Below are 27,772 nucleotides of genomic sequence, written 5' to 3'. Positions count from 1 at the left end.
GTCACACAAAATGTTTCTGATCATCAAACACATTTAACCATTAGTCAAATATAACACAAGTAAACACAAAATGCAGTTTGTAAATGGTGGTTTTTATTATTTAGGGAGAAAAAAAAATCCAAACCTACATGGCCCTGTGTGAAAAAGTAATTGCCCCCTGAACCTAATAACTGGTTGGGCCACCCTTAGCAGCAATAACTGCAATCAAGCGTTTGCGATAACTTGCAGTGAGTCTATTACAGCGCTCTGGAGGAATTTTGGCCCACTCATCTTTGCAAAATTGTTGTAATTCAGCTTTATTTGAGGGTTTTCTAGCATGAACCGCCTTTTTAAGGTCATGCCATAGCATCTCAATTGGATTCAGGTCAGGACTTTGACTAGGCCACTCCAAAGTCTTCATTTTGTTTTTCTTCAGCCATTCAGAGGTGGATTTGCTGGTGTGTTTTGGGTCATTGTCCTGTTGCAGCACCCAAGATCGCTTCAGCTTGAGTTGACGAACAGATGGCCGGACATTCTCCTTCAGGATTTTTTGGTAGACAGTAGAATTCATGGTTCCATCTATCACAGCAAGCCTTCCAGGTCCTGAAGCAGCAAAACAACCCCAGACCATCACACTACCACCACCATTTTTTACTGTTGGTATGATGTTCTTTTTCTGAAATGCTGTGTTCCTTTTACGCCAGATGTAACGGGACATTTGCCTTCCAAAAAGTTCAACTTTTGACTCATCAGTCCACAAGGTATTTTCCCAAAAGTCTTGGCAATCATTGAGATGTTTCTTAGCAAAATTGAGACGAGCCCTAATGTTCTTTTTGCTTAATAGTGGTTTGCGTCTTGGAAATCTGCCATGCAGACCGTTTTTGCCCAGTCTCTTTCTTATGGTGGAGTCGTGAACACTGACCTTAACTGAGGCAAGTGAGGCCTGCAGTTCTTTAGACATTGTCCTGGGGTCTTTTGTGACCTCTCGGATGAGTCGTCTCTGCGCTCTTGGGGTAATTTTGGTCAGCCGGCCACTCCTGGGAAGGTTCACCACTGTTCCATGTTTTTGCCATTTGTGGATAATGGCTCTCACTGTGGTTCGCTGAAGTCCCAAAGCTTTAGAAATGGCTTTATAACCTTTACCAGACTGATAGATCTCAATTACTTCTGTTCTCATTTGTTCCTGAATTTCTTTGGATCTTGGCATGATGTCTAGCTTTTGAGGTGCTTTTGGTCTACTTCTCTGTGTCAGGCAGCTCCTATTTAAGTGATTTCTTGATTGAAACAGGTGTGGCAGTAATCAGGCCTGGGGGTGGCTACGGAAATTGAACTGAGGTGTGATACACCACAGTTAGGTTATTTTTTAACAAGGGGGCAATTACTTTTTCACACAGGGCCATGTAGGTTTGGATTTTTTTTCTCCCTAAATAATAAACACCATCATTTAAAAACTGCATTTTGTGTTTACTTGTGTTATATTTGACTAATGGTTAAATGTGTTTGATGATCAGAAACATTTTGTGTGACAAACATGCAAAAGAATAAGAAATCAGGAAGGGGGGCAAATAGTTTTTCACACCACTGTATATAAGGTTACTGTGGAAATATTGCCCTCCTTTTTATTTCCGCTCTCTTCTATAACTGATGTCATAAATGCATGCATTTTTGACTTAAAGCCAATGAAGCAGGCCCGATTTTCCTGCCTGCTGCACCACTGCATTTGCATTCTTATGATAATGCACACTATGAGGGGTGGTCTAAAAAAATAATACATTATTTTTAAAATAAAATCAGGCTGCACACTAAATACAATTGCAAATTTTCATAATTTTATAATGCACATTTAAAGTCATTTCTGATCTTTCAATTTCCTTTTATTTAAAGGCCATTTTACATCTTTGAACAACTGTTTATCACACCCAAGCTTTACTCGTACTCCACCTATGCACGCTGACACATCTAGCAATTTTCTCTGGGTTTTGTAATCAGCAGCACATGGGAGAACTTGACGTGTCTTTTAAATTGATACAAGCAGCCAAGCAATCTTTGCAGTGACCTGTATATGTATGCAGTCTCTTGTCCTCCCCAGTCATTCCAATCCTGAAGCAAATTAGACTTATTTATTATGTCTCTGTCTCCTTTAAAATGGGGCACACTGTAACCCAGGTGTCTGTGATGCTTGTTGGTTTATTTTCATGTGGTGCTCCTGTTCTTATTCTGGTGTTCTTTACATTTATTGGTTCAATACATGATTTGGCATCAGCCTAAAAAGTTGTAATTAGTCACACACTGTGATTGACTTGTGGTGACCACTGGAGTAAGTGGAGAGATGTTATCAGCTTGTAGTCTTGAAGTTGCTCCAAGCGTAAATCTGACACTACCTCTAGTCAATAACATGATCTCCCCATGCCCCCAATTCAAATGCAGTTGTCACCCCATTTAATAATTTAAATTATAACTTAAGCAAACTACAGTGTTGTAAAAGCATTACAAGTTAGAAAAGAAAATTCAGTTAAAAATGAATATGCCTTTTGTGGATGTGATTTTGTGTTTACGCCTTTTTTGTGAGTATTGTGGTTGTCTAAGGAATATAAGGGTCCAACAAAAGAAAACATTTGAGGTGCAAACCCAACCCTCTCCGTTTACGTTTAGTCCTCTCAACATAACAAATGCACCATGGTGTAAAAAACAAAAGAAAACAGTTGCCACGTGAGGTGAGTGGCTATCGCTAATCCAGCTCTTCCATTGGGTCGGTCAATACGGGACTCCTTTGCTCAGGTCGTCTATCTATTAAGTGATGCCTCCTTCCAGCCAGTCATCCTTTTAAAGCCCAGGTACCGGAAGGGGTGGAGTCAGTTGCCCTCACTGGGTGGTTTCTCAGAACTGCGGAGGAAGAAAATGAGAGCCCCCTCTTGGTCCAGGGTGATATCACATACCTGGGAAGAGCTTGAATGATGATCCTCAGGTGTCCATGCGTGCTTTTATTGTAATTCAAATTAAAGTTTGTACACATTACTTGTTTGTTATAAAAATATATTCTTACCATTATATGTATAATAAGTTGTTGCTACAATTTTTTTTGTTTTATTACTAGGGGGCTTCACTTGCCAACCCCCCTGCCTGCAGTACGTGCCAGCAACTTCGCGTCTCTGCCATTCACTTTTGTGGATTTCACTTTCACCAAACAACAAAACTTTTAATTCTCACGGATACACCTCTTCATTAGGAAGAAACACTACTTTTCCTTGATGGCAACACGAATTAGACGATCTAAAAGTCTCCGACTTAAAGTTTAAATCTGTACAATATCTACATACTTCTGTCATATCACCTATGTCCATACATTCGATCTCTTTTTGCTTTTACTTTTTCGTCAAGATTGCATTGAATTTTGACTCCGTGTTTGGAATTGCATCGTGACAGTGCAACATATAACTGCTCGTGAGTGAGTGTCGTTTCTTTCTCTCTACACGAACTGTGTCTGACAATAGCATTTACACAAATGAGAAATGATTGAACCTTGTGCGTGGTTGTCAGTGTTTTAGATGTGGGCAGGACTTTTCCAAACCTCTTTGCATAAAGTCTTGTCTCGCGGGGCTTGAAATTTTCTCTTGCGGGATCTCACTTTCACCAAACAACAAATCTTTTAATTCTTGCGGATACGCCTCTTCATTGGGAAGAAACACTACTTTTCCCTGATGGCAACACGAATTAGACGATCTACAAATCTCCGACTTAAAGTTTAAATCCGAACAATATATTCAGTCTCTTTTTGCTGTTCCGTTATTTCACCGAGTAATAATTTCCTTTTGTTTGCACTAATGCGATCTTTACTATCATTTTTTTGAGACTTTTGAATTTTCGTACTTCCAATATCTCTAATATATATATTTACATGTGTACTGTGCCAACGTTTTTAAATTCTTGACAACGTTCTACTTTGTCTTCTTCTCTTTGTCTTTTATTTCCGGCCCCGTGCGTGGTTAAATCTCTTGGCACAAAGTCTCATCTCGCGGGACATGAAATTGCTGGTCTTGCCTCTCTTCCCAAGATTTTTTTTATTGTAATAGAGAGATTTATTAGTACCATCTCTCACAGAGGTGCTGCCACCAACTAATAAAAACATTTCAAGGGGAAAAACTATACGAAATATTTAATCATGTCTCCACTTGAAAATATTTTGAAAAAAGTAGCAAGTACGGATTAGCTTTGTTAGAGCAAATGCCCCGATCTCATCAACACTTGACTTAGTTCTTATTCAGCAAAAGACATAAGTATTCAGCTCACCCTGAAAAGATGAAGCAAACATCCAGACATCAACATTCAAGGTGGTGCACTTTACATAAGTGGTTCTGTGGTATTAATATCTCTTAATTCCCAGAAATGTAGCACCTTCTTTCAGATGGCATCCTCTGTCTCTCAAAGTCATCAATAAACCTGTTGTACACTTACTGTGAAACTTCTGGGAAACTGATTTGGAGCAATTGCTGGAAATCTCAGTTCAATAACATGAGACATCTTATTACTTACCTACATGATAATACGGATAATCGTGCGACATTTAGGTAAGACAGAAATGAGAAGCTTAGTGCTTAAAGAAGGTGCAGACCTATAAATACCTGGGAGTGCAGCTGGATGATAAATTGGACTGGACTGCCAATACTGATGCTCTGTGCAAGAAAGGACACAGCCGACTATACTTCCTTAGAAGGCTGGCGTCCTTCAACATCTGCAATAAGATGCTGCAGATGTTCTATCAGATGGTTGTGGCGAGCGTCCTCTTCTACGCAGTGGTGTGCTGGGGAGGCAGCATAAAGAAGGAGGACACCTCACGCCTGGACAAACTGGTGAGGAAGGCAGGCTCTATTGTAGGCACGGAGCTGCACAGTTTGACATCTGTGGTAGAGCGACGGGTGCTGAGCAGACTCCTGTCAATCATGGAGAATCCACTGCATCCACTGAACAGGATCATCTCCAGACAGAGGAGCAGCTTCAGTGACAGACTGCTGTCACCGTCCTGCTCCACTGACAGACTGAGGAGATCGTTCCTCACGCGACTCTTCAATTCCACCCGGGGGGGTAAACGTTAACATTATACAAAGTTATTGTCTGTCTGTATACCTACATTGTTATCACTCTTTAATTTAATATTGTTTTTTATCAGTATGCTGCTGCTGGAGTATGGGAATTTCCCCTTGGGATTAATAAAGTATCTATCTATCTATCTATCTATCTTATAGTGCCTATCTATTGATCTATCTATTAATTATATATTATCTATTGATCTGTCTGCCTGTCTGTGTATTTATTATATAGTATCTATCTATCTATCTATCTATCTATCTATTCTTGCCAACTACACTATCTATCTATCTATCTATCTATCTATCTATCTATCTATCTATCTATCTATCTATCTATCTATCTATCTATCTATCTATCTATCTATCTATCTATCTATCTATCTATCTATCTATCTATCTATCTATCTATCTATCTATGTATCGTGCCTAAAATGCAGGATTATTGATTGCAGTCTCAGCTGCAGTGCTGCTTAAAATTCATGCTAAGTAAAATTATTTCAGGTAAAGCATTTCATTGATGAGTCTGTTTTGCATTTCACCATACTGTTTCAGATAAAACAATCCATGTGTTATACATGGAAACAAATCTAGATAGTAAAATTTAACAGGGCAGCATATGCAAGAAGCTAGATTAAAGTGATAACAATTAGCAAACCTGTCTTTCCTTCTTGGTACCCAAAACTGTGATTTGCAGGTATCATTTTAACTCTCTGTTAAAAGTGTAACTACAAAAAGATAATTACCACAGCCAGTTCAAATTCTGCTCACAACAGGAAAACCTCAGTGTGCAAAATCCTATCCGATTAAGCAAAAATAATTTTGCAAAGTGCACAACTTGATAATGCAAGGATGCACAGCCTAGACCAGGAGATACATTTCATCTTTGCTTTACTTATTCATGTGAACGGCACTAACAATACAACTTAACACTTGAGTGTTTGTTTAGACTTGTAAGAAATTTCCAAGAGCTTTCTTTTGAGAGCAGGGAGTTGGGGAAATCTCCATGCTTAAAGTAATTTTTCAATTAAAAAAGCTCATATTAATTTGGTATACCAGAAATTAAATGAAAGAACTGCTGCATACGTAAAATATTACATTGACTTTCACAAATAATGTTGCATTTTCTGTGATCCATGTGTGAAGTTCATCCTTATGCCACTCTGCAGATACAATTTAAATTTACTGTGCCTATAGAAAGTATATGGATTGTTTTAACCATTACCCCATTTTTAGATTATCAAACTCAATTTTAGACACAACTAATATTTTTTACTACAAATAAATCTGCATACACTTTCCAAGAGAAAAGCAAGTATGCATATTTGAACAAAATGAATAAAAAATACAAAACTTGGATAATGGGTCGGATAAATGTGCACTCTGCTAAGTGAGTACTTGGGGTAGCAAATATGTTCTGTTTGAGTTCCAGACATATTTTTTTTTTATTAGTCCACCAATGTGCATTACTTATATTACATTTCTCTCTTCTGAACTGTGTATTCATTTTCAATGGGTTCATTGAAGCACTGCATTCTGGGTTTTTCACTGATCTCAACTTTTTGTTCTTAAGCTACTCCAGTGGTTCTGAAACTGTGGGGCGGGCCCCCCTAGGGGGGCGTGAAGTAACAAAAAGGGGGGCGCGAAGATGTGAAAAAGAGAAAACAAGAATCGAAAATATGAAAAATACATCTATTGAAACCAAAACAAATGAACTTAAATTACATTCTGATACTGTTAAAATAAATAGAGTTAGATAAATGTCAATAAAAGTTAAGTACTGTAGGTATAATAGAATATGCATCTATGAAATATCATTAATTAAAAAGAACAAATTGGTATTAGTGGACTCCTTTCAAAAAAATGTTTGAGGGGTGCGATTAAAACTGTTATGAAAACTCGGGTCGCAAATAATTAAAGGTTGAAAAACACTGAGCTACTCTATTTTCTTAGGATTTTTAATAATAATAATAATTCTTTGCATTTATATAGCGCTTTTCTCATTACTCAAAGCGCTTAGCAATTGCAGGTTAAGGGCCTTGCTCAAGGGTCCAACAGAGCAGAGTCCCTATTGGCATTTTACAGGATTCGAACCGGCAACCTTCCGATTGCCAGTGCAGATCCCTCGCCTCAGAGCCACCACTCTGTTCAAATATGGTAAACTGTCTTCCCCACATATCAGAGCTGTAATACAATCTGCTTCAGATCCCTGAAGAAGCTCCTTATGCACATCTATCTGCTATCTGTCTTTGTATACTAGATCTTTTGGAGAGTGGCAAGTAAACTCTTTGTTCTGTTGAGCGAATCCGGCTAGAAAATGGCACCCCTAAGCTTATATAGGAATAGAAAAGAGTTGTCTTGCAGGTAGTACGGGCATGTGATAACGAAAGGATGATGATGGCTGCGTGAAGGGAAGTCTGGCTCTATCTGTGGATGATAAAACACCTTGAAGTAGGCCAAAGAAACACTGGATTGATGTGATGGAAAGAAAAGAAAATTGCAGCTTACAGATTCTGATACGCTTGATAGAAATCAATGGAGATGACGAATAGGGAGTTAAACGGACAAACCCATTTATCCTGCTAAACTGCTTATAACAATGTAGTTTGCATGGTGTGTAATATGACAAAGATCATACAAGTGAAACAGGGAACAATTGGAATGTGGCTGGTTAGTTATGGCTACAAGCTTTTGTCTTCAGTGGAGATATCAGAACAGCTGAAGCAGTATACGCCACTCTCTTTCTTAGAGGCTTCATTTTATCAGCACAGATGGTCATATAAAATTATCAGGATGAGGTCAAAATACAGTCTTATCACAATTTGTGATGCAAACTTTTAACAATCGTATCATTCTTACAAAATGCAGCTAATTAAAGAATGATCAATAAAGCAGTGTCAATAAGGTGGAATTCTGTCAGGAACCTGTATCCATGTATAGGTTTTCGTTAATAGTTGTTTCACCCTTTTGCTTACTCACAACTAAATATATATTCTAAAATGTGTCAGTTACCATTATGTTTGTATTGACACTTAATTAGAACAAGCAGTATGCTAAAATTTAAAACTTTTCTTTTTTTCCCCCTCATGTTGACCATTAATAATACTAGGTGGCTTCACCTGCCAACCCAAACCGGCCTGCGCTATACGCCAGCCGCTTCACATCTCTTCCTGCTCATGTTGTGAAGAGGTGGGGCTGAACGCACCCTAAGGAGACGCAGTCGCTCCTCCGAAACCCTCTCATAAACGGTGATACAATGGGAAACAAATACAGTTTTTATTTTTAACCTCCTCTTTGCTCGATCAGCTGCTGGCTTGCTGCCGTGCCATGTGATCTGCATCTCACGTGGCGCTTCAAACATTTAAAAGCCTGCACAGCAACTGTCCTTTTGTATCACTGCCTTGTCTGTCTTCTCCTCCAGACATCATTTGCTCCTGTTGGGGGTCCTGCCCTCAAGGCGCACACCTATGAAGAGGAAGATTTTCGATTCTTTTAATTGAGAGACGGAACTGTCCCCTCCGACTACACACGGAGCTCGATTCACTCCTGAAAGAGACTTGTGTTTGTTTGAAGTGTCTGAATAACGTTTCTGTCTCTAAAATCTTCTGTGTATCTGTCCAACTCTGTGACCCAAGCGTGACAGCGTATGTGGATTTCACTTTCACCAAACAGCAAATCTTTTAATTCTCGCCTCTTCATAGGGAGGAAACACTACTATTCCCTGATGGCAACACAAATTAGACCATCTACAAGCCTCCGACTTAGTTTAAATCTGAACAATATATTTGATCTCTTTTGGCTGTTCTGTTATTTCACCGAGTAATAATTTCCATTTGTTTGTGCTAATGCGATCTTTACTATCATTTTTTTGAGACTTTCGAATTTTCATATTTCCATTATCTCTAACCTGCTCTGCATGTGTATCGCACTAACGTTTTTGAACTGTTTACGACATTCTACTTTGTCATCTACTCTTTGTCTTTTATTTCCAGCCATGGGTGTGATTAAATCTCTTGGCACAAAGTCTCGTCTCGTGGGACGTAAAAGTGTCTTGTCTCATCCTGTCCCGTCCCAAGATTTTTTTATATAATAGAGAGATGTTACAACAGGTAGAACATGCTTTTGTGGATGTTTAATGTAAAATGCCAGCAGTTCAGACTTTTTCACACTGAGATTCCCTTTCATAATTTGTGTAGGTAGCACAGTTCATTAGAGGACAATGCTGCATGTTTCAGCTGTCTATGGAACTATATTGATGGGCGGGATATCTTCTGTTATACAGTATAACAAGGGAACTTGTTAAAAGCATATTCCAGTGATTCAGATTACAAACTGCTCCATTATTTGGTGGTTTTGATTGATTCATGAATTTCCTTATGTTGGAGGTGTTGCAGAGTAAAACCTAAAAAGAAAAAGCTAAAGGACAATACTATTTAAGCTGTATAAGCATCTCATCTTATGTATCAAATTGCTATTTCTGTGCCAACGTAATATTTATGAAGAAATTTAACATTGTTTGCTTTTGTATTTCAGAGTGCATTGAAGATCTTATGCCAACTGTGAAAACACCAACTGGTCTGGTAGGAGAAGCAGCAACACCCTGGCAGCAAACATCTCTGCAGAATCTGTCTCTCAAACACCCCATAACAGAACTCCAGTAAGTGTTTTTCTAACTTTAACCATGTACAGTGGTGTGAAAAACTATTTGCCCCCTTCCTGATTTCGTATTCTTTTGCATGTTTGTCACACAAAATGTTTCTGATCATCAAACACATTTAACCATTAGTCAAATATAACACAAGTAAACACAAAATGCAGTTTGTAAATGGTGGTTTTTATTATTTGGGAGAAAAAAAAATCCAAACCTACATGGCCCTGTGTGAAAAAGTAATTGCCCCCCTGAACCTAATAACTGGTTGGGCCACCCTTAGCAGCAATAACTGCAATCAAGCGTTTGCGATAACTTGCAATGAGTCTTTTACAGCGCTCTGGAGGAATTTTCGCCCACTCATCTTTGCAAAATTGTTGTAATTCAGCTTTATTTGAGGGTTTTCTAGCATGAACCGCCTTTTTAAGGTCATGCCATAGCATCTCAATTGGATTCAGGTCAGGACTTTGACTAGGCCACTCCAAAGTCTTCATTTTGTTTTTCTTCAGCCATTCAGAGGTGGATTTGCTGGTGTGTTTTGGGTCATTGTCCTGTTGCAGCACCCAAGATCGCTTCAGCTTGAGTTGACGAACAGATGGCCGGACATTCTCCTTCAGGATTTTTTGGTAGACAGTTGAATTCATGGTTCCATCTATCACAGCAAGCCTTCCAGGTCCTGAAGCAACAAAACAACCCCAGACCATCACACTACCACCACCATATTTTACTGTTGGTATGATGTTCTTTTTCTGAAATGCTGTGTTACTTTTACGCCAGATGTAACGGGACATTTGCCTTCCAAAAAGTTCAACTTTTGTCTCATCAGTCCACAAGGTATTTTCCCAAAAGTCTTGGCAATCATTGAGATGTTTCTTAGCAAAATTGAGACGAGCCCTAATGTTCTTTTTGCTTACAGTGGTTTGCGTCTTGGACATCTGCCATGCAGGCCGTTTTTGCCCAGTCTCTTTCTTATGGTGGAGTCGTGAACACTGACCTTAATTGAGGCAAGTGAGGCCTGCAGTTCTTTAGACGTTGTCCTGGGGTCTTTTGTGACCTCTCGGATGAGTCGTCTCTGCACTCTTGGGGTAATTTTGGTCGGCCGGCCACTCCTGGGAAGGTTCACCACTGTTCCATGTTTTTGCCATTTCTGGATAATGGCTCTCACTGTGGTTCGCTGGAGTCCCAAAGCTTTAGAAATGGCTTTATAACCTTTACCAGACTGATAGATCTCAATTACTTCTGTTCTCATTTGTTCCTGAATTTCTTTGGATCTTGGCATGATGTCTAGCATTTGAGGTGCTTTTGGTCTACTTCTCTGTGTCAGGCAGCTCCTATTTAAGTGATTTCTTGATTGAAACAGGTGTGGCAGTAATCAGGCCTGGGGGTGGCTACGGAAATTGAACTCAGGTGTGATACACCACAGTTAGGTTCTTTTTTAACAAGGGGGCAATTACTTTTTCACACAGGGCCATGTAGGTTTGGATTTTTTTTCTCCCTAAATAATAAAAGCCATCATTTAAAAACTGCATTTTGTGTTTACTTGTGTTATATTTGACTAATGGTTAAATGTGTTTGATGATCAGAAACATTTTGTGTGACAAACATGCAAAAGAATAAGAAATCAGGAAGGGGGCAAATAGTTTTTCACACCACTGTATGTATGTGTATGTCTATGTTTCTAGCAGGTTATGCTGTTATTTCATTTACTGTATAGTGCTAAACTCGAACAGGGGGAGAGCAGGCTGACATTTTTTCAATGGTTATCAGTCAGTGCATAATTTGTACCTGTAAATCAGCTAAGCATCTCTTTTCTTTGATAGATTTTATAGAATTTTTTTCATGTAGTCATCATTTAAATCTAAATGCGAGTTATAATGCATAACCCTGACTCAAAAAATTTAAAAAATGTGTGCAAATATTTCCTTGAAAAGGCTTTGTAGAAAATTGGCTACTCAAACTCTACAAAGTTCTCAATTCTAGGTGAACCATTAGACTTGAATTAAGAGACTAGTTTAAATAAATAAATAAATAAGAACGACTCTACACTGACTAATAATCAGGGCTGCTTAATCATGGAAGTGTATTTGTGGCCATTATGAAAGTAACTTAGCAGAAAATCCCTTTTAATGCGTCTTTGGCAATGAGTAGGTTCCAGCTGTTCCTTAAAAAGTATTTTAACGTACCACATGCTGTTTTTCAGTGTTGCTAAAATAAGCATAAACGTTTTGCCATTCTAAAAGAATTCAGTCAGCAGGATTCACACATTCTCAGAAGTACAGTAGACCAAATCAAACATACTGTATATGTTATCTAGTGTGTACATTATATACTATGTAAGCTTGATAAGCAATGCAAACTTTTCTTAGTATTATAGGAACACAGTTAGTGGCAAAAACTGTTTAACATGCTACAGTAAAATATGGAAGACACAATTGTAGAGATACATAAGGAAGACAGCAGAAATATGTCATTCACATTTGAAAAGCTCCAGTGTTTTACTCCATTTATTCTGATATGCTGTAATATGGACCTGCAATTTATAATTATTTACTTATGTAATGTGGTCAGCATCATTTAGAAAACTTTATCCATAGAAAGCAGATTTGAAGCCACCCTGTTGTATGAGGATCAGGATTGTTTTTCTTATTGCTGGGTGCGAACAAAGACTTAATTCTTACAGGCAATTTCCATTTTTTAATTTGGCCTACCATACCATCTTCTAAGCCTGTTTAGTCCTAAGCAGGGTCACAGTTGTAATAAGCTGCAGAACATATTTATTATAGCACCAGTAACAGTGCACTGCGCGTGCAGTGAATACACTTGACTTGACCATTCATAGTATTCCTCCTCTTTCTCTGTACGTTTATCACTCGTTTGCTCAGAGGTTGATGTGCTTGTTGCTTCCTGAGCAGCTCTTCTTTTCTCCACCCTAGCAGCCTGCTTCTTCTCTTCTTTCGACATCTTTTTGGTAATGATGCTCTGTCTCATTTCATTTGTTAATTGCTGTTTTCTTGTCATTATCACTGGTAGTTTGTCCAAGTAGTACTTGAGAGGGTGTAGTAACACAGTCAGTCCCAACTCTGCATAAAATATTTTCAGATTGTCAACTTTTTTGCCTGTACAATAAGTAGGTACATTTTTCTTTTTATTGTAATTTGTCTTTTGTCATTTGTTAATTATTTCGAGCTACTCTTCTGTATAAAAATTGGCTATATAAATAAAACAAGTCTTGTTGCTCCTACCTTAATAGCGGCAGAGCAAGGCTATGTGTTTAGCATATGGTAATGGCTCTTACAGAATCACACTGTGCAATGTGTGGTCTGATATCAGCCTACGCATAAAAAAAATCATAAGTCTGCTTTAAGACAGACAGACAGTTTTTAAGTAATCAACAGAAGTTGGGACTCCTGTGCAAATTGTTTGCTTCAACATGCAACGCTTAATTTACTTGAGTACATCTGTAGGTTGTAACCTATTAGTTATTCCCTGCAGAAGGCCTATTTGCAATATTCAATATTGCAATATAGATAAAGTATCTATCTATCTATCTATCCATCTATCTATCTATCTATTTTATAGTGCCTTTCATTTCTATCTATCTATCTATTTTATAGTGCCTTTCATATCTATCTATCAATCATATAGTACCTTTCATTTCTATCTATCTATTTTATAGTGCCTTTCATTTATATCTATCTATCTATTTTATAGTGCCTTTCATATCTATCTATCAATCATATAGTACCTTTCATTTCTATCTATCTATCTATGTTATAGTGCCTTTCATTTCTATCTATCTATTTTATAGTGCCTTTCATTTCTATCTATCTATCTATGTTATAGTGCCTTTCATTTCTATCTATCTATTTTATAGTGCCTTTCATTTCTATCTATCTATCTATCTATCTATCTATCTATCTATCTATCTATCTATCTATCTATCTATCTATCTATCTATCTATTCTGAAATTTCCTTTCTTTTCAGATTTTTGCTAACCCAGGGGTCGGCAACCTTTCTGTCCTATCTTACAAGGTTATTCTGCATGCCGACATAATTCTACCAATTTTCTTGTATATAGTATCAAAATTGGTCCAGTTATAATGGGCATACTTTTGAAGCCCATTATAACCAGATCTGATATTATTGGTCATTCAATATTTTAAAACACATAGGATCATATGTGAAAAGAATGTTTTGTCAAATTTTAATTTTTTATTAAAAATTGTATTACAAATTATTTATTGCAAGTTTTTTCAATACAAAATACATAGTTTGAATAAGAAAAAATATCAAGAATTCTAATATGGTTAATTATTCTTTATTATTAATCAGAGCTATTAACCAATTAATGTGAAGCAATTGTATAACTACATTCGGTGGCATTATTTTTAGTTCCAATTATTTGACTAAAATAAGTAGTTTGTTTCTTAAAGCCAGAAACGGCCCATTCTATAGCTTCACTTTTCTCATCGGATTTTTTAAACGTGGATTGATGTTTAGTTTGATGATGATGTCTTTGTACACTTGTTTGTACAACACACAACACTTTCACAGCATAACGCACACACAGCACAATCCTTTTATTGTGCAAATCCATATTCATTCATCCAAGAGTCTTGAAAAGAGCGAACATCAAGTTTTTGTCCTTTATGAGTCATTGTAGGGCAGTGTATTACTTATTAATAACAAGAGGTTTGTTTTACTGTACCACGGCCTGCACTGAACACATGCTTTCCCTTTACATGTGAGTCACATGTGCTGTAATTAAAATATAATTTTTTACTATATTTCAATTCAATCAAAGTCCCATTGAAAATTGTTCCGCGTGCCGTAGGTTGCCAACCCCTTTGCTAACCTAAACTTTAAATTTAAACCTCTGGCAGTTTACTGCTTACCTTTTCACCATTTTAGGTCATTCATCCATCCATCCATTATCCAACCCGCTATATCCTATCTACAGGGTCATGGGGGTCTGCTGGAGCCAATACCAGCCAAAACAGGGCACAAGGCAGGAAACAAACCCCGGGCAGGGCGCCATCCCACCGCAGTTAGGTCATTCATTTCATTTCAATTGATTAAATATGAAGAACAACTGGAAAATCTGAGGTGTTCTTAAACTTTTGAACATTAGTGTATATGCCCATTTCTCACCTAAATGTGTGGAAATTAAAATGAGCGTCAGCCTCATCACTTGTCCCTGTCAGACCTGCCCCCACCCCATTTCCTGTTTCAGAAAAAGATCACAACATAAACTTGTGGTTTTCAATTTAAGTGAATTCTGCACACTGTGTTCTGAAATCTTAATGTGTGTTGCTTCATAATTAGCTACACATGAAGTATCAAGTCAAGTCAAGTTGGGGGGCATGCACTGGTACAGCGTGTTGCCGCACCCACTACACGATGAAACAACTCAGGATCCCATTTGGCAACCCCCCAGGCAGACATGCGGTCCAGTCCCGCCCTCCAGAAATGACCCTCTATCTGCCAGAGCCAGGTATTACCTAGGCATCCCCTTGGCCTGGTGCAGCCACTCAGGTCCTCAACAATGAAGGTTCTGTGAGCCAGATCATCCTCAGGTAATCGTGCCACATGGCTGTAGTGCTGTAATTGACGTTCCCTCACAATGCAGGTCATGTGCCTCATTCGGGACTCCATGAGCAACACAAAGTCAAACCAACGGTACCCAAGGATTTTCCAGAGAGACACATGAAAGGAGTCCAGTCTTCGCTTCAGGTCACTGGATAGCGTCCATGTCTCGCAACCATATAGCAAGACAGGAAGCACCAGGACTCTAAAGTCTTTAGAGTCTTACATGAAGTATCATATAAAAAAAAGACTTACAGTTAGGTCCATAAATATTTGGACAGAGACAACTTTTTTCTAATTTTGGTTCTGTACATTACCACAATGAATTTTAAATGAAACAACTCAGATGCAGTGGAAGTGCAGACTTTCAGCTTTAATTCAGTGGGGTGAACAAAACGATTGCATAAAAATGTGAGGCAACTAAAGCATTTTTTGAACACAATCCCTTCATTTCAGGGGCTCAAAAGTAATTGGACAATTGACTCAAAGGCTATTTCATGGGCAGGTGTGGGCAAGTCCGTCGTTATGTCATTATTAATTAAGCAGATAAAAGGCCTGGAGTTGATATGAGGTGTGGTGCTTGCATGTGGAAGATTTTGCTGTGAACAGACAACATCTGGTCAAAGGAGCTCTCCATGCAGGTGAAAGAAGCCATCCTTAAGCTGCGAAAACAGAAAAAAACCCATCCGAGAAACTGCTACAATATTACGAGTGGCAAAATCTACAGTTTGGTCCATCCTGAGAAAGAAAGCAAGCACTGGTGAACTCAGCAACACAAAAAGACCTGGACATCCACGGAAGACAACAGTGGTGGATGATCGCAGAATCATTTCCATGGTGAAGAGAAACCCCTTCACAACAGCCAACCAAGTGAACAACACTCTCCAGGGGGTAGATGTATCGATATCCAAGTCTACCATAAAGAGAAGACTGCATGAAAGTAAATACAGAGGGTGCACTGCAAGGTGCAAGCCACTCATAAGCCTCAAGAATAGAAAGGCTAGATTGGACTTTGCTAAAGAACATCTAAAAAAGCCAGCACAGTTCTGGAAAAACATTCTTTGGACAGATGAAACCAAGATCAACCTCTACCAGAATGATGGCAAGAAAAAAGTATGGGGAAGGCGTGGAACAGCTCATTATCCAAAGCATAGCACATCATCAGTAAAACACGGTGGAGGGAGGCAGTGTGATGGCTTGGGTGTGCATGGCTGCCAGTGGCACTGGGACACTAGTGTTTATTGATGATGTGACACAGGACAGAAGCAGCCGATTGAATTCTAAGGTGTTCAGAGATGTAGTGTCTGCTCAAATCCAGCTAAATGCAGTCAAATTGATTCATGATACAGATGGACAATGACCCAAAACATACAGCCAAAGCAACCCAGGAGTTTATTAAAGCAAAGAAGTGGAAAATTCTTGACTGGCCAAGTCAGTCACCTGATCTTAACCCAACTGAGCAGGCATTTCACTTGTTGAAGACTAAACTTCAGACAGAAAGGCCCACAAACAAACAGCAACTGAAAGCCGCTGCAGTAAAGGCCTGGAAGAGCATTAAAATGGAGGAAACCCAACATCTGGTGATGTCCAGGAGTTCAAGACTTCAGGCTGTCATTGCCATCAAAGGGTTTTCAACCAAGTATTAGAAATGAACATTTGATTTCCAGTTATTTCATTTGTCCAATTACTTTTGAGCCCCTGAAATGAAGGGATTGTGTTCAAAAATGCTTTAGTTGCCTCACATTTTTATGCAATTGTTTTGTTCACCCCACTGAATTAAAGCTGAAAGTCTGCACTTCAACTGCATCGGAGTTGTTTCATTTAAAATTCATTGTGGTAATGTACAGAACCAAAATTAGAAAAAAAGTCTCTGTCCAAATATTTATGGACCTAACTGTGTAACGGCTGACCCCTTTACCCAGCCGGCAGCTACACCTCCAAGACCTGTGGCCTGGATAATTTACTGAGATGAATCTCACTATCAAGCCGTACCTCTAACAAATTACACTTTTCCCCCCTCAATCGACGGTGTAAATATAAGTACGCAAAAAACAGATGATGTAAAAATAAACTGGTTAAATGTATTAAATGATACCACAAGACAAATTGCAAAAATAGAAAACAGATATAAATATAAATATCCCTCCACCCCAGCAACAAAGAGACACTACCATATATAAATACAACAAAACCCTCCCTTGCCCCTGTAACATATAAACACACAACACGAATAACAAAAATGAATGATAAACTGAATGATTGTGAACTTGAGTCCGGTTATAAAAACTGTCCTGAAAACAGATGACTGAACTAGTGGTAAATGAGTTGTTTGTTTTCCCGGCAAATGGAACAACCTCACCGTGATTCCTCGGCGTATGGTGGATGGCGAATCGACCCCAGGGTCTCAGCAGATGAAGGATGCAAGACAGTCCGGCAAAATGAAACACAAACTGCTGCAAAGGCGCGATGTGAAAAAAACGGCAAGCAAGTTGAAACGTGGTTGAAAACGAATGTTCTCCTCTCTTCTCCTCTCTCTCCTGCTGGCTTAAATAGTCCTGTGACGGCGGTAATTGATTAATCGTGAACAGGTGTTTTCCAGGTTTGCGGCTGTGGTCTCCTTCCATCATCCGTCCCCCTTTACGGGGACGGCATTAACTGATACACATACAAACAGCAAACGGGACAATAGAAACGAGATGCACTCAGAACTGACATTTAACAACACTAACTATGTAGCCCCGCTACAACTGTATAGTAAAACGGGATTTTTTTTACAGTTTAAAAGAATGTTGCTAAGACATCTGGAACAGATTGTTGTGAATTATTAACATATAATACATTTTATAATTACTGACTTGTGATTAACATAAAGGTAACAAACTTTCCAACAGCTGGCTTGCCTACCAGGAATTTCCCTGTTTTTCATGTCTTTAACTGAGTATTAGCCAAAGTGAAAATAAAGAATGTCACACACATTGAAGGATGTACAGAATTGTGGTTAACCATCAAAATGAATTAGCTATTCTTTGGAAAAAATGTTGCGTTTCCTATGTTTTATTTGTAAACTGTGGTGTTTTTTTTCTTCCTGTCTCTAACACCCCCCCCCCCAACTAAATATACACAAAGAGGTGGGTGTCAAATTCAATTTTATTGAGTGCCAAAAAGAACACTTTATATACCAAATGTGGGCTGCTGGAATATATCAACAAACAGCTACCACTGCTTTTACTTTAAGCCAACACCTAAATGTTTGGTACTGATGCCTAAGAAAAATAGAAAAAATTACTACAGATAACAGGGAAATGAACATAACATTTACTTTCTCTTTTAGAAATGAGCATATTTATTATCAAAATGTGTTAACGCAAATAATATATAAATGAGGAAATCGCGCTTTTGAAAATTTCACAAAAATAAAAGTGCTAATGAAAAGATGACGAGGGAGAGAAGAGCATCACGTTACAGTAAGAAAGGAGACTTGTGAGAGGACTCAATATTAGAATAGTCACATAATTAGTATGGGATGTTATTATAGTCCCTTAGAACAGCAGGAATATTTACAATACAAAGTGTAACATGAACAGGTTAACAGAACATATTGGACTAGCCATGTGCGCCCAACTACGTTGCGCATGTTAAAGTTGTCTGTGAAGGGCTCCCTGTTTAAACGCGGCTGCCAGTCGTGAACTGGGCCCTTTGTTGCACAGCATTATGATTTTTAAAATGTGAAACAAAATTACAAAACAAAACCCTTGGACATTGATTCGATAGGAACGGCCTACTCGGAATCACTGTCCGAATAGTAATTATGTGGTGGTGGAGGAGCATTTCTGCTTCTCTCCGTTCACAGTCCGTCTCGTTTTCACGACGCTGTCGTTTTCTCTCACGATCTCATCTCAACCTTTCTCCAATCTCACAGGTTGCTTTGTGTCAATCCAAAGAGTAAGGAAGAACCAATGCTTCTTTCTTGAACTCCAAACACCGACTGATAGAAAATCACAGAAGTGTGCCCGACTTATATACTCTGACTGCCGACTCCAAGAAGTGGGTGAACATTCGATTTGGACAAAGTGCTGCCAACGACGGTTGATAGAAACACAAAAAACCACAGTCTCGACAACAAAGCAGGTGTCGACGCCAAATCTAAACACAAAGAGTGCTATCGACAGTGTTTGTAAAGAAAAGTAACAACCAAGGTGTTGTGTATTCAGCCAGTACAAACAGCACGTAGTCTCCTTTAATTCAATCCTCTTTAATCACCACACTCCAACCTCATCCAACGATCCTCCCCCATCACTACTGCCCTCTACTGAACACAGCAGGAACACCACACAAGGCAGTGAATTCGCGGACAAACAAAGATCAAGATCCAAATGAAGATTATATATAAAGATAAGAAGGGAAAGGCTGTGTGTGTAATTCGTTTTACGTTCACTGTCAAGGTGCGAGACTTGCAGCTGCTGGTCTTCGGATAATGTCGCTCTGTGGTTTGTCATGCATTGTGAGAAAGAACAAATCATATAGAAATAATGCATCATATAGCTCTCTGCAGCATGATTAATACAAAATACAGTACTTGGTATTGTGAAGTAACTACTTATAATCACTACAGTTAATAATGTTTTTTTTCTTTCTCAGTTGTCTTTGTTGTTCTAAGGTATCTCGCCTGTGCTGGTTGGTCTGGCGTGATGTCGATGTTTCTGCTTCTGTGCATTTGTGTGAGTATGTAGGCCGGCGAGACCGTTTCTGTTGGTTGCCACTACGCTGAATGTGCCTTTCCATTTTATCGGGAGGCTTACGTTGAAGTGAAGGAAAGAGGAGGCGTAAAATGGTAGTGTCATAATGCAGTTTCAGTCAGTAACAAAGTATGCACCGAATAAAGAGTCAAATACCGCAGTCGAGAATTGGTCACATTAAAGAAGTGAAGACTTGAAGATAAGCCGAAGACCAAAACTCTGCCAGGAACATCGCTGTTGTTGTGGAGGGATAGAGTAGATGTGGCAACCGTTGTTTATATCGGGCACGGATGGACACGAGCGTAATAATATAAGGATATATAACAATGTAAAGTGAATTATTTCTATTTTACAAAGAGAACACCAGTGTTAAAAAGTAAGTAGTAGTATTAACACGTTTGAAGTTCTTTACAGTTATAAAAAAAATTCAAAACTTTTTTTCTTGTCTTCATCTTTGTAAACTTAACCATTGCATGATCGGGTTTTTCTATCATTTTCATTTATTTAAAAATTATTTATGTTAACATTAATATAGAATATTACTAATCATATAAAAAAGGAGTAATATACTGCATATAATATTAAATATGAAAATCAAGAATTGCTAAGGTTGTAACGTGTTTGCTGACCAGAAATCTAGCCTTTTAGTATTTCTGTTCCCTATAATAGCATTTGCAATGCTATGCATTGTCCTTAAAAAAAGGAAGAAATGGAAAGAAAAATAAGTATCCTAAATCTTCATCAATGTCAAAGTTAGAACTGAAAATTACAAAAAAAAAAGGAACAAAGTTCTGGCAGTTGTCACAAGTGGCTGGGGGACAGACCCAGCCGGGACGCCTGGAAGGACCGGGAGGTGGCGTATTCGTCCTCCGGGCCACAAGGGGTCAACCGCCCTGGATCTGGAGAGGACCACGGGAGAGGAGCAAGGAGGCTCAAGCCCATTGGGGCCCGTGGCCACTGCCAGGAGGCGCCCCGAGTCTCAGAGAGCCCGAGAAACATTTACTTCCGCCACACCTGGGAACATGGAGGATGATCCTTCCAGGGACGCCCGGAGTGCTTCCGGGTGCTCTCCTGACATTTCCGCCACACCGGGAAGTGTCGTCAGATGGAGCACTTGGAGCCCATCCAGGTCACTATAAAAGGAGCCACTTCCCTACAATCAGGGAGCGGAAGCAGGACGAGGCTCCCGTGGAGAGAGGAAAGGCGGCCCACGGACAGTGAGAGAGAAGCCCGGAGTAGGGGTGATTGGTGCTGGGCGCACAGTGTGCTGTGCGGGACTGTGTTTGGATATTAATAAACGTGTGCCTTTTTTTATAAAGATGTGGTCCGGGCATATCTCACACAATTTAAAACATTCAAAAACAGGAGTAAATGTGCTGATGTGGATTACACAGACCACAATCCGAGTTGGTTAGAAACGGATAGCAATCGCATTTAACACACGCAGAAATGCAAATGCGTTTTCTACAAATATCCATCCATCCATCCATTTTCCAACCCGCTGAATCCGAACACAAGGTCACGGGGGGTCTGCTGGAGCCAATCCCAGCCAACATAGGGCACAAGGCAGGAACCAATCCCGGGCAGGGTGCCAACCCACCACAGGACACACACAAACACACCCACACACCAAGCACACACTAAGGCCAATTTAGAATCGCCAATCCACCTAACCTGCATGTCTTTGGACTGTGGGAGGAAACCGGAGCACCCGGAGGAAACCCACGCAGACATGGAGAGAACATGCAAACTCCACGCACGGAGGACCTGGGAAGCGAACCTGGGTCTCCTAACTGCGAGACAGCAGCTCTACCACTGCGCCACCTTGCCGCCCTTCTACAAATATACAACAATCAAGTCAGCGGAGAAGACTAAAAAATGTTGTAGGGCAGCTGCGGCAAACAGGTAAGCAGCAGAGGGTGGCCAGACCTGTCATCTTTGCAGCTTTAAAAAGGCAGCATGGGTCACATTTCCATATTCATCACATATTTGACATCATGCTATAACACTAAAGTTCCTTATGGCTGTGTGGCATGGCATCTTCTTTTTCCTTTTTTTTTTGTTGTGCCATTAGGAGCAGTCCGTATCCATTCTAACTACACTTTAGTTGCTGTGGTGAGCTGTAATTCACAGATAAAGGAGGCACATTTTAGTGCCAGGTGTAAATGGAAATTATAAACAGACAGAATCTGTACATAACAGCATGTTAAAGGAGGTTTTCAGGAAGCTAACAGTCATATGTAATATGTTTTTTTTTTTTAATATTGATAAAAGCAGGCTACATTAAAAAGGTTAAAGAGGGAAGGTTCAGCCTGTGGGCCTCATGTTTGACACCCCTGTTATAGATCATGAAATATTAAAACAATTTTAGAACTGTAAAAAATACAGCTTGTAGGTGATGACTAAACTTCTTTATTCCAACAGGAACACTGTCCTTAGTATTTGTAGCAGTAAGTCTCTGCAGGAGCGCTGTGTGCTCCAACCTGAAGACCCACAGCAGGGCGTTGGTGGCCAAAGTAAAGATGTTCCAATGAAGTCAGTATCAGGTATTTGCTTTTAATGATGTACATAAGTTGGTAAATAGCAATTGTGTATTGCGGTCTTATAAGATGATCATTAAAAATATATGAGGATGTTGATGGAGAAGTTTCGAGAAGGCCAGAAGGAGTTGCATTGCGTCTTTGTGGACCTGGAGAAAGCAAATGACAGGGTGAGGAGAGGAGCTGTGGTATTGGATGAGGAAGTCGGGAGTGGCAGAGAAGTATGTGAGAGTTGTACAGGATATGTATGAGGGAAGACCGTGGTGAGGTCTGTGGTAGGAGTGATGGAGGTGGGATTACATCAGGGATCGACTATAAGCCCTTTCTTATTTGCAGTGGTGATGGACAGGTTGACAGACGAGATCAGACAGGAGTCCCCGTGGACTGTGATGTTTGCTGATGACATTGTGATATGTAGCGATAGTAGGGAGCAGGTTCAGGAGACCCTGGAGAGGTGGAGATATGCTCTGGAGAGGAGAGGAATGAAGGTCAATAGGAACAGGACAGAATACATGTGTGTGAATGAGAGGGAGGTCAGTGGAATGGTGAGGATGCAGGGAGTAGAGTTGGCGAAGGTGGATGAGTTTAAATACTTGGGATCAACAGTACAGAGTAATGGGGATTGTGGAAGAGAAGTAAAGAAGAGAGTGCAGGCAGGATGGAGTGGGTGGAGAAGAGTGTCAGGAGTGATTGGTGACAGACGGGTATCAGCAAGAGTGAAAGGGAAGGTTTACAGGACGGCAGTGAGACCAGCTATGTTATATGGTTTGGAGATGGTGGCACTGACCAGAAAGCAGGAGACAGAGCTGGAGGTGGCAGAGTTAAAGATGCTAAGATTTGCATTGGGTGTGACGAGGATGGACAGGATTAGAAATGAGGACATTTGATGGTCAGCTCAGGTGGGACGGTTGGGAGACAAAGTCAGAGAGGCGAGATTGCGTTGGTTTGGACATGTGCAGAGGAGAGATGCTGGGTATATTGGGAGAAGGATGCTAAGGATAGAGCTGTCAGGGAAGAGGAAAAGAGGAAGGCCAATGAGAAGGTGGTGAGAGAGGACATGCAGGTGATGGGTGTAACAGAACAAGATGCAGAGGACAGAAAGAGATGGAAGAAAATGATCCACTGTGGCAACCCCTAATGGGAGCAGCCGAAAGAAGAAGAGAAGATTAAAAATATCAATCCAGTATGTAATAATAGCAAGAAAACACTTCATATACAGTACATAATGTATGTAAAGTGAACCTTTTACACCATGTCTCTAAAAATTGAGAGTGGGGCTTATATTTGCCATGCTCATAGGTTAGAGCCTATTCAGTAGTATTGGGCACAAGGGCGTAGCGGCCAACAACAAATAGCAAATTTATTCAAGGAACAAACACACTTACAGACCAGCACACACTCAGGCATACAGTGGCAGTCAGACAAAAGTGGTCTTTTAATGAAAACAGTATCTTTCAATAAAATTAAATAACAATTGATTTAATCCAGAAAAAAAAGATGTGTGAAATTAGGAATAAAAGAAAGTGTGAACTGTGCAAATTGTAGAACACAATACTGCATGTGTGTGTCTCTCGTCATTTTTTTTTTTTTTTTTGACCTTTTAATTTTAGACAATTCTAACTCTTCTCAAGACCTCAAGGCTGAAAAGTCCACATTAATAAATCAGAAGAAGGAGAAGAGATTAACGCTTGTTCCGTCACTGGAAAAGATGCTGGGGAAAGAGTGTACCAATGGTGAAAATACAGCCCGACTTCAACTGGAGGTCTTAACTCTTACAGAAGAGTTAAAGGCACAAAAGGTAAAGAATGAAGCATTATAAGAAGAAACTGCACATTGAAATTTCTGCTTTCTGTTTCACATGATTATTTTTATTGTTAGGTTATTTTTATTAATATCACTGGTCAACTAGCATTTTGCTAGTGGGATTCTTTCACCTGTACTTTAACAAATTTCACTTGCTGACTCCAAATCTGAAAACCGTTTTCGTCCAGCACGTCCCATTTTTTAGTTATGATGTTCCAGGTCTTGGACAACTAGGGTGACTAGACAGTAAAGGTGATGCCTTTGAGCTTTAAGACATAAGTTTGGTCTCGAGAAAAGTGAAGCCAGAATCAAGGAAGGTGTTTTTGTTGGCCCTGAAATCCGTGAACTGATGCTTGATGATGAGTTCAAAAGGAAACTGAAGCCCACTGAATCAGCACCCTCATTCGTGCGGGTTGTCCAGGATTTTCTTGACAGTCACAGAGCACAGAATTATACTGAGCTTGTGGAGAACCTGCTGAAAGTATATTAGCTTACGGGAGTCAGAATGTCACTGAAGACGCATTTTTTACATTTTCATCTCGACTTTTTTCCACCAAATCTAAGCGATGTCAGAGATGAGTATGGGGAAAGATTTCATCCAGATATAAAGGTGATGGAAAACTGATATCGGGGAAAATTTACTCCAAGCACGATGGGTGACTACTGTTGGTTCTTGCAAAGAGAGACAGATGTGCAGTACAAGCACAAAAGCGAGTGCCTCCAACATTTTGGGGCATGCTGACCTCACTTTTATATTGAGGTAAATTGACATAAGTATGCTTTAACGTGTCTCTGGTATCATCTTCTGGTTTGTTTTCAGAATAAGCACATTAAACCAATTTTGGTGGGACAGAGTCAAAACTCCAGATGTCATGTTGATATATTGATATTCAAAAGTGTCAAAACGTCAATGATGTGTAATTCAAAAACCTGATGTGCTAGCTTAATTCCCATTTCATATTTGAAATCAGTGTAAAAAACTTAATAAAGAGATGCTCTGAACAACAACAACATTTATTTATATAGCACATTTTCATACAAAAAAGTAGCTCAAAGTGCTTTACATAATGAAGAAACGAAAAATAAAAGACAAAGTAAGAAATTAAAATAAGACAACATTAGTTAACATAGAATAAGAGTAAGGTCCGATGGCCAGGGAGGACAGAAAAAACAAAAAATAACTCCAGACAGCTGGAGAAAAAAATAAAATCTGCAGGGGTTCCAGGCCACAAGACCACCCAGTCCCCTCTGGGCATTCTACCTAACAAAAATGAAATAGTCCTCTGCTATAGTCCTGCTACTGAAGTTCCCAGTAGCAAAGAAAAATATTTTTTTGTCGACCAGTGAAATTTTATAGTGAGTAACTGATTGAACACCCATGTTGAGCTCACTTTAGTTTGAGATCTTCTCTGTCTTGTTACGTTTGAGGTTATGGGACTCTGGAAGCTGTTCCAGCAGCAAAGTCCTAATCCATTACTAAAAACAGTTGTGCAAATGTTTACAGCCACACCAGGACTTTCTAGAGTGGTTTATGAAACTAACAATTTTGAACAGCAGGTGAAAGAGTAGTATCGCACAACCAGAATCTATACAAAGTGATAATGGTCTAGGTCAGTGGTCTCAAACTCAGGTTCTGGAGGGCCGTAGTGGCTGCAGGTTTTCATTCTAACCCTTTTCTTAATTAGTGACCTGATTTTGCTGCTAATTACCTTAGATACTCGCATATAAGTCGAAATATTTATGCCTTAAAATTCATTCAAAAAAACAGGGTCGACTTATCCGCGGGGCAACACAATTGTCCATAGAATTTGGGTAATGACATTGTACACTCAACGCTTCACGGTGTTAAGTCACCGGTCATCTGCCGTTTCCCATGGTCTTTGAAATAATTATAAGCCAGCAATACTATTGCTAATTAGCTAGCTTTTTTCTAATTTCATTAAATAATTCTTTAAACTGTGAAATACTTGAATTTGAGCATTAGCTTTTGCAGGTTTTGGATAACAAACATACCATTAGCTGCCACGTGCAACCAGATTTGGAATCAAAAGAACCAAGGCAACGCACACTATCAATGCGATGCAAGCGCAGCCCGCGATTCAAAAAATTTCTCTGCCTACCTGTTTGTCTCGTCTGACAGTAGCTGAAAAGCAGCATCAGGAGAGAGCAGCCTGCAGTAGTCCAGCAGCGGGTGATCTGTCGTGTCCAACAGCAAGCCATGCTGTCTTGTGAAGTCCGGTAGCCAGTTCGGCTCCCACGGATCAATGTCTGGGTATTCCTCCCACGCGAACCTTGCCATAGGTGCGAATGCGTTCAGCTGGCAGCCGATCAGCTGGCGCGGCATCGGCTGGTGTCCGATCAGCTGATGCCGGCTTCTCACTCTCTTGCTCGATTCCTGATCACTGTCAATAAAATCTGATTCTGAAAAATCAGAGTCTGACTTAGCGATAATGTGCGAAACATCGTCTGCCGAGTGTTTTCTTTTCTGCACTCGCTTCGCTCCCTTGTGACATATCGATGCCATCTTGCCTTTGTTTATATTTGTTTACATTTCGCAACTCACGCACACGCAAGGATTAGTTGCCGAGTCAACGAGTCTAGCATTTCTCCAAGCACAGAGTTAATGCCTGTGACGTGACAGTGAGATTTGTCGCCATTAACAGCTGATTGTCACCCTCTATCTCTGATAGCTGTCAAGTTTTACCCTCGACTTATACGCGGGTCATAACAAATTTCGTAATTTTCGGCTTAAAAATACACTCGACTTATCTGCGAGATCGACTTCTTTTAAATGAATTTTAATTGACTTGCTCTTGAAGACACAGACCCCTTAATTGTTTCTTTCTCCCTTAGCAATACAATAATGAGATACAAAATGAGCCAAAACATGACCAGCAAACTGTGACCATCATACAATATCTGAAAATAAACAAAGATGAAGGTCTCAGGAAGGCTGATTTGCTCAGGTCCCTAAAACATTTTAGCAGTGCTCTTAGAAAATGTCTGCTATTGCACAATGAGAGCAACTGGTTGGAGTGAAATTGGTTGGCGTCTGAAGCCCCAGTTTAGCTGGTCATCTGTTAGCTCGTTTCACATCTCATTTCTGCTTGGCTGTCATTTAATGAAGAAAGGAGTCAATTCAGAGTGCTGAACTCTTCTAACAGAGCTATTAAAGTGATGGGGGAAAAAGTTAATTAGCAGTGAAAACTGGTCACTGATTAGGAAAAGGGTTAGAATGAAAACCTGTAGCCACTGCAGCCCTCCAGTGGAGTTCGCCACCCCTGATAGAAGAACATCAAAACAAAGACTAATATACTGAATAGCAGTTTCTACCCTGTTGCTATTAGGGCACCGAATGCCACCTAATCACCTCCATTGCAACAGTGCAATAGATGACA

The 27,772-nt window shown here is 39.7% G+C and overlaps 1 protein-coding gene and 1 long non-coding RNA gene across 2 annotated transcripts in view; both read left to right on the top strand.

Moving 5' to 3' along the window:
• The window catches only part of tbc1d2 (TBC1 domain family, member 2), a 175,744-nt gene that overhangs the window by 79,872 nt on the left and 68,100 nt on the right, over positions 1-27,772 (top strand). Inside the window, exons 4-6 of the mRNA XM_051929904.1 lie at positions 9,594-9,717; positions 22,456-22,577; positions 24,182-24,369. Of these exons, the coding sequence (XP_051785864.1) occupies positions 9,594-9,717; positions 22,456-22,577; positions 24,182-24,369 (434 nt within the window). The remainder of the gene's footprint in view (positions 1-9,593; positions 9,718-22,455; positions 22,578-24,181; positions 24,370-27,772) is intronic.
• LOC127528823 (uncharacterized) lies at positions 9,987-11,193 on the top strand. The gene is made up of 2 exons (XR_007935430.1): positions 9,987-10,623; positions 10,689-11,193. It is a non-coding gene; the product is annotated as an uncharacterized LOC127528823 (long non-coding RNA).

This window comes from Erpetoichthys calabaricus, chromosome 7 (genome assembly GCF_900747795.2).
Source record: "Erpetoichthys calabaricus chromosome 7, fErpCal1.3, whole genome shotgun sequence".
NCBI lineage: Eukaryota > Metazoa > Chordata > Cladistia > Polypteriformes > Polypteridae > Erpetoichthys > Erpetoichthys calabaricus.
Note: the sequence above shows the minus strand (reverse complement) of the source record. Positions and strands in the feature narration are given on the sequence as shown.